The sequence below is a fragment of the Pygocentrus nattereri genome, chromosome 20 (genome assembly GCF_015220715.1).
Source record: "Pygocentrus nattereri isolate fPygNat1 chromosome 20, fPygNat1.pri, whole genome shotgun sequence".
NCBI lineage: Eukaryota > Metazoa > Chordata > Actinopteri > Characiformes > Serrasalmidae > Pygocentrus > Pygocentrus nattereri.
Genome location: NC_051230.1, coordinates 14,036,289 through 14,043,747, shown reverse-complemented (window position 1 = coordinate 14,043,747; position 7,459 = coordinate 14,036,289). Strand labels below are relative to the sequence as shown.

Sequence of the window (7,459 nt, the reverse complement as noted above, 5' to 3'; positions counted from 1 at the left end):
TCAACGAGCCACAACCGCAGTAACAGCTTATCAGCTGCGCTGGTTCATGCAAAACAGGCTTTGGTTTATTGGGTTAAAACGTGCAACGTGCGTCCTCCGGTTCCAATGAGCTAAATCAGATTAATTGCAGCAGCGCTGATGACACGTTCCTACAGACAAGCAGCAACATTTCAGACCTGCTTCTCCAAAACAAACTGCACGCGCCGCGTTCGCCGCCTAATAACGCTCTGATCTCGCGGCAAAGATCAGATTTGGCACTAAATGCCTCAAGTGCTTAATGGCCTCGAAAATGACTAGTTGGAAATGGACTCTGGATGTGTGCTTAGCTGCCTCAAAGACTTAATCTGGCGTGTGATGGATGGATTCTCCCACAGACGCAGGCCCGCGCGTTACCTGCGCTCACGCGACCGAAAAGACTACAAAACCCAGGCGTTTCTTTTACTTTCTGCTCTGCCTGAAAATAAACAGCCATTTCTTCCCCCAGAACAAAAAAAGCCCACCAGCAGGACTGTGACTTCATCACCCGTCCGTTCCCCTTTCTCTCTTTCTCTCTGTAGCCTTTACGTGGATATATATGTTTTTGTTTTGTATTATTGTTAGCATTTTGTAGCTTGGCTCGCGCTAAACGCGCCCTACAACGTTTTCCTAGCAGAACTAGATTTATTATAAACTGTTTGTGTGCTATGATTATGAAGTCATTTATCGCCTATAATAAGGGGCTGATACAATAAATCAGCCGCGCTATTAAGGAGACAGTAATTGCAGATGGAGCTGCTTTGTGGATGCCCGCTGGTTGGTTGCGGCCATTTCCAGGCTTCAGGCTCTGATTGGTTCTCATCTGAGGAAGCTCATGGGTTCATCCAACTATTAAGCGCCTCCCTGTCTCTCTAAAGAACATTATAATGCTGGGAGCCTCCTGTTTTTTAAACACACGGCGAATTTTTCTTCATTTGCCCACTATATGCTTTTTTAAAGGGAGTTAAAAGTTTTAGGGCTAGCAGGAGCGCTGCGCCATGCTCTCTCACGCCGACCTCCTGGATGCTCGCCTCGGTGAGTTATCGCCACCCAACTCCGGTCTCCAGCTCCACTGTAAGCTAGAGGAACTTTCAATCTATACAATTATGAATTGATGTGGACTTAATTCGTAATCTAATTTTGAACTCCAAACGACTTGATATTGTAATTCATTATCTGCTGAATTAATTACATCTAGCCCGTTTCATCAACCTGTCTAAATATTGATAGAATGCACTCGTGACTTATCGGGATGGAGTTTTAACTTGTGTTGCTGTGGACAGCTTGAATGGAAAAGATCGTGTAGGCCTGTAGTTCCGCGATAAAAAAATAAATTAAAAAAACTTGTTCTTGTTTTGTTTTTTCTGCTCTGTCCTGATGTTGATGTTGATGCTGGAACTGACTGAATGTTTGCAGTTCTCCTCGTCAGATGGAAAAGCTTAATTTCTCTCGCCCGATGCTTCCGCAGGGATGAAGGATGCGGCGGTCGAGCTGCTCGGCCACAGGGACGCTTTGAAGTGCCGCCTCGGCGGCGCGGACACCGGCCATCCCGGAGACCTGAGCTCCGGCGCCGACGCGGTGGAAGGGACCACCCTGCTCCCCGGGGAAGACATAAGCAATGGCGGATCGAACCCCAACGGCTTGCAGCAGGTCGGCGCCAAAGAGCAGGACAAACAGCAGCAGCAACAGCAGAGCTCGGCTCAGGCCGGAGGACAGCAGAGCCAGCAGAAACAGAAACGCCACAGGACCCGCTTTACTCCGGCGCAGCTTAACGAGCTGGAGCGGAGCTTTGCAAAAACCCACTACCCGGACATCTTCATGAGGGAGGAACTGGCGCTCAGGATCGGATTAACCGAGTCCCGCGTGCAGGTGAGGAGAACGAGAGCAACAACAAACACAGCAAAAAATAACAACCGCAGAGTTTCTGAAGCGCGATAGCCAGAACTATTCCAGCGCTTACCGCTAATAAACACGTCAAGCTGAGATGACCGCGTCCAGTCGCTTAAGCCTGGACTCGCTTACTGAGAATAAATAAGAACATCAGGGAGAAAACAAAGAAAATAAATATTTTTTTATTCAAGAAGAAAGTTAAAAAAAAAAGAAATTAAAGTTACATTTTCTCCTTACTTTTATTTTCTAATTTTTCAAAATAAAAGCTGCATTTTTTTATTCAAACTCATGAATGCGCTGGGACTCAAACAGTTACCATCAATAAAAAGTCTGTTATAATATCAACCAAACACACTGGTGTGACTATGATGTGACAAAAGAGTAAAAGATACGAGAATGAAAAAAATATATAGTAATATTATCGCATATCTCATCAGGTTATGACGGCGAAAGCGCTGTCCGTGGTGCTGACTGTCAGGAGGAGTTTGCTTTTCCTAGTTATAATAACCTTTTCCTTTCCTTTCCTTTTCTTTTTTTTTTTTTGCTCTGTCATTGTTTTGACGTGCCTTACATTTTCTGTTAGCCTACAAAAGGCTCCTCGATTCGGATTAACATTAAAACGTTACTGTAAAATATTTTCATAATTTACTTAATTACTTTATTACGCAATTTCATAATTAACCGCATCATCATTAACCAAATATTACATTAGCCATAACGACTGGGGGCGGTTAGCAGTCAGTTCGACTGAAGCCAATTATTCAGACGATGCTGCGCGATTCATTCAGCTGAGCGCGACGATCATCATCCGTCAGAGCGCGCGGCGCTTTAAATATCAGACGCTGTTTTCCGCAGCAGCAAGAAGGAAAAATAGATGTTGAAATCAGCGCGCGCGCGTTATGAATTCATTCTCAGTGCAGGTGATAAAGCACCGAGGCCAGCGGACCATTTGTCTCAGAGAATGGCCTTTCAGCCATAACGGCTTCATTCCAGCCCAAATATTATTCTCCAGGTTTTATTAAGAAATCGCGTTTCTGACCGTGACCGGCTTCAGTTCTGCGTCCTGCGCGCGCACATTAATGATAGTCCGGCTGTCAGTTAAGAAATATGTTTAGAAACAAAGAGGACCAGATAAGATAGCAATACATCACAGAATAAAGCTGTTTACAGAGGGTCAGCGCTGAAATAAACACGCGTTTAAACGAGTAAGGAGCGTTTTAAAGCGCTGTGGAACAAAACTGAGGCGCTGGAACGCGAGGCTAATGATGACGTTAGTGTTCCTGCTTTTCTCTCATTTTAACCATTTTTCGATTGTGGGTTTATGCTGGTATTATTAGTAAATAAAATGGAGAATTTTTTTCAAGGATGCAGTGTTTTAATTCCTGGACGTTTCGTAAATATATATTTGACATACACATATTCAAATCTAATAACACAGTAAAAGTTGGGATAACTTCAGTTGGGGTCATCAGGCTATTCGATCATTGATGTGATGTTCAATGAGCTCCAAACTTTAGAGGCAAGTTGGGGTTATTTCTGTAACACATTATTTCTGCTCCCGTTTAAAGCTTTAACGACGTGCTTTCCTTTTATTTTCCTAAATTTCTTCAGGTCTGGTTCCAGAACCGCCGCGCCAAATGGAAGAAGCGCAAGAAGACCACCAACGTGTTTCGAGCGCCCGGCACGCTGTTGCCCACCCACAGCCTGCCCCAGTTCCCGTCCGCCGCGGCCGCCGCCGCTGCTATGGGGGACGGCCTGTGCTCCTTCCACGCTAACGACACGCGTTGGGCGGCGGCCGGTATGCCGGGGGTCTCCCAGCTGCAGCTGCCGCCATCGCTGGGCCGCCAGCAAGCCATGGCACAGTCGTTGTCGCAGTGCAGCCTGGGAGCCGGACCGCCCCCAAATTCCATGGGCCTTTCCAACAGCTTACAGTCCAACGGCTCCGGGCTGCAGTCGCACCTGTACCAGCCCACCTTCCCCGGCATGGTGCCCGCCTCCCTCTCCGGTCCGACCAACGTGAGCGGCTCGCCCCAGCTGTGCAGCTCGCCGGACAGTGACGTGTGGAGAGGGACCAGTATCGCCTCACTACGCCGCAAAGCGCTCGAGCACACGGTGTCCATGAGCTTCACCTAACGGGACAAAAGTGATAAAAGGAAAAATGATAATTAAGAAAAAAAGAGTTCCTCGCAAAGAAAGAAAGAAAAAAGAAAAAGAGAGAAAGACCCCAACGAGTAGTAGAGAACAGTGGAGGAGCACTCAGGAGCGGAGGGGTGGGTTTTGGGGAGGGGGTAACTGTGGGCAATTACAATTGGCAGCCTTAAAGGGAGAACTGAGTGGAAATTTCAGCAGAATAGAGAACAAGTGTAACTTTATTCAGCAGTGAGTTACCAGGCTGCCCTCACCTCTGGTAGCAGCGAACATACAGTTATCCGTCTGAATTTAAGTCTACATTTCAAGACAGTCAGGATAGTTTACTTCTTAAATTTAAGAAAGCAAACCTTTCATACATTTATTTATTTTTAATTGCAGTGACCCCAGTTGGAAAAAGGCTGGAGGTTCAGGTACTCTGGGCCATCAGGTGACCAGGGGACTCCTATTTATTCAAATTGCAGCTCATACATTTCTGGTGCATTCTTTCTAAATGAGCAACAATCACTTCTGTAAATAGGCTAATTTATTTTAATGGGAACGTAAATGAAAGAATGGCTTTATTATTCAGCCCTGATGTCTCTTATGGCCAAATAACACAATGTCCCTGTTGAGCAGATGGCCTGCAGTACCTCCATCCACCCTACCTTTATTCATGTCAGTTGTGTGTCTTGTCCTTATTTATTTATTTATTTATTTATTCATTGATTGTTTATTTATTTATCATGATCATGATCATCATCATCATCATTTATTTATTTATTTACCCATGATTATCTCTATCCTTGCAACAGTCAACTTATTTACAGCTATTTCTGACCACTGAGCCTGATATCTGTCCAAGGCAGCCTCCTGTACTGCATGCCAAGGTTGGTTTAAAGCATGGGGCACATGTGGGTTGGTTCTCCCGGTTTTTGTACAGGCAAAAAAAGTTGTATTATGAGCAAATTCTCCACCAAATCCGGTTCAGCTGCATGTCCATTGGCGAGGAACACCGAGGGGGAGTTTACATAAAGCAAAATGAACTTGAATAGGATGTTTGTGTAGATAAAAGCATTCTTGTTACCTGCTGGTCTGTTTGTGATATGTTTTGACTTCCTGTATGTGCTTATTACTGAGATGTGTTTTTGGTTTTTGGGTTGGTTCATTTGTTTTCATTTTTTCTTAAGCGTTTATCCTACCAAATGCAACACACCTGGGCAGGTTTATATCGATTTATTGTAAAAATGGGTGAATAAAATCATTTTCAGTAACGTCCAACATGAGAAGGGTCCGTCTTTGCCTAGAAGAGTATATGAGTGTGTTTGAGAAACAACAGAAAAATAACAATGGAGTGTCAAACTGGCCACTATAAAAACCCCCATCTTTAATGATCATTTTCATAGATGTGTGGAATGAACATTTCTGTTAGTTGACCAGTAGAAGTAGCACCTTCAGGCACATCCTTTCTTCCAGTATCGACTGTCAAAATGTTCTACAGTTGCTAAGGACTCATGCCATTATGTTGTCTGGCACGATGTCTCCCAGGCTTGCTCAGTGTGTCACAGGGAAAGTAAATATTTTGGCTGATATATACTCCACTATTACGTTTGTCAGCCCTCTTGCATGGGTGAACCTCCATATCCTGAAGATCATTCTTGCATGTTTATTGGCAATTATGAGCTGAGAGACATTGACTCTCTTAAAAATAAAGTGCTCCGTGGAGCATTTCCACAGAAGAGCTACTTCTGGTTCCCTAAGGCATATTTCATTGGGTAGATCTTTGGTAAATAAGATGTGTGAGTGTGTAGAACCTTTTAGAAACTCAACCTCCACATGATGTAAAGGTTCTACACCAGTTTAAGGTTTTTCCTTGAATCAAACTTCCAATCAAACAACAATTCTTTTTCTTAAAGAGTACAACATCATGGTCTTTTTTCTTGTCTTTTAAAGGCCTCCCTCAAATAAGCAACTATAAAAGATAGCTAGGCATGAGGATATTTTTCAAAAAGATAAGATAGTGAATTTTGAAAATTGCCTGCAAATTGAAGGATTCCTTGAAGACTGCCAAAAGAAGATATGCATCAGGTAATATGTCATATGGCTATATTCACATCTCTGTAGTATTGGCAAAATAATCCTGAAAGCCTGTGTGCTCACTCTTTCTCTCACCCTCTCTCAGACAGAGCACTCTCAAGGGTGCCATGGCATAACTCTGAGAACACAGAGATCTAGTGATTGACAACCAGTGGAGATGCCTTTTTGTCCACATGGGATGGAGCAGGATTGGAACCAATTAGCGAGTAATCACAGACATGTTTTGCTCCTGCACCCTTTGTGTGCTTTCAAGCAGTTGCCATTGGGGAGGCTTTAGAGGCCACAAATATCTGCTTTGTCCCACCAGCAAGGCAATAATGGTCAGTTTGTGTGTAAATGCATCTAGAAAGGGAGTCCGACAGTCAAAAGAGGCTCGCCATCAACGATAAGTCAATTTATTAAATGCTTCAAATGTAATAATATTGCGTGAGAACAGCTAAGTGCAAATGACAAGTGATAAATAAATTGTAGTACATTACTGCATAGTGTGCATTAATAAAGCTGAAGAAATGAAAGTACAGGAAAATGTTGCTCCTTCTCACGTTTTCATTGCTACGGTAGAAAAACAGAGGTAACGACAGAGACCACCCAGCATTTATTTCATTTCAAACAGCCATCTACATGTTATTCATCAGGAAGACATGTATTTAACACACAATCACCCAGAAAACTGAACAGCTAATTATAATATATTTTTTCCTGTATTTACTCTGTCCACGCTTTGCCTTTATTACAGCTCCTATTCTTTTAAGGAGACTTGCTTTCAGTTTTTCAAAGAAATCTGCAGAGATAGTTTTCCACATCTTCAACGTTCAGTCTAAGAAGTTGGTTGCATTTTCTGATTTTTGCTATCCAAATAATCCCAAACACATTCAGTGATGTTGAGGTCTGAACGTTAGGGTGGTCAGTTCATCATTGTGAGTACACCAGCAGCGTCTTTGGTGCGCAAATGTTTTTTTTTTGTTTTGTTTCCTTTCTCAGTAACAGCTTCTTGACAGCTACACACCCTTTCAGACTCAAATGAATTGTCTTCTCACAGTGGACGATGGACTGTCTATCAAAGATGAAAACTGTAAGTACTGTTTATCTGATGGGGACAGTCCTGGTGGTCTAACAGGTCTTGCACAGTATTTAGGAGCTAAGATTATTCTCTATATTCCTAATAATTTATTAGATTTTTGGCAATTCATTTTTTTAAAGTGTATTTTCGTTTGACTCTCCCCCTGCTTGTTCAAGTTTATCATTTCTAATCTCTACAGAAATATATTTTGAAAAATGAATAATAATAATGTAACCGATGGCCATTTTGACTGGAAATTTAAGCTTGAAA

General features: G+C 43.0%; 1 protein-coding gene across 2 annotated transcripts; it reads left to right on the top strand.

Annotated features, from left to right (window-relative positions):
- The first annotated feature begins 917 nt into the window (after nt 1-917).
- otpb (orthopedia homeobox b) lies at nt 918-5,318 on the top strand. Of its 2 annotated transcripts, none has more exons than XM_017690976.2 (3): nt 918-1,050; nt 1,484-1,884; nt 3,517-5,318. In XM_017690976.2, exons 1-3 carry the CDS (start codon nt 1,014-1,016, stop codon nt 4,036-4,038), a joined length of 960 nt encoding a protein of 319 aa, XP_017546465.1. In that variant the 5' UTR covers nt 918-1,013; the 3' UTR covers nt 4,039-5,318. The 2 variants fall into 2 exon arrangements, with proteins under 2 accessions (XP_017546465.1, XP_017546464.1); XM_017690975.2 differs by having other exon boundaries at nt 932-1,089.
- The last annotated feature ends 2,141 nt before the right edge of the window (nt 5,319-7,459 follow it).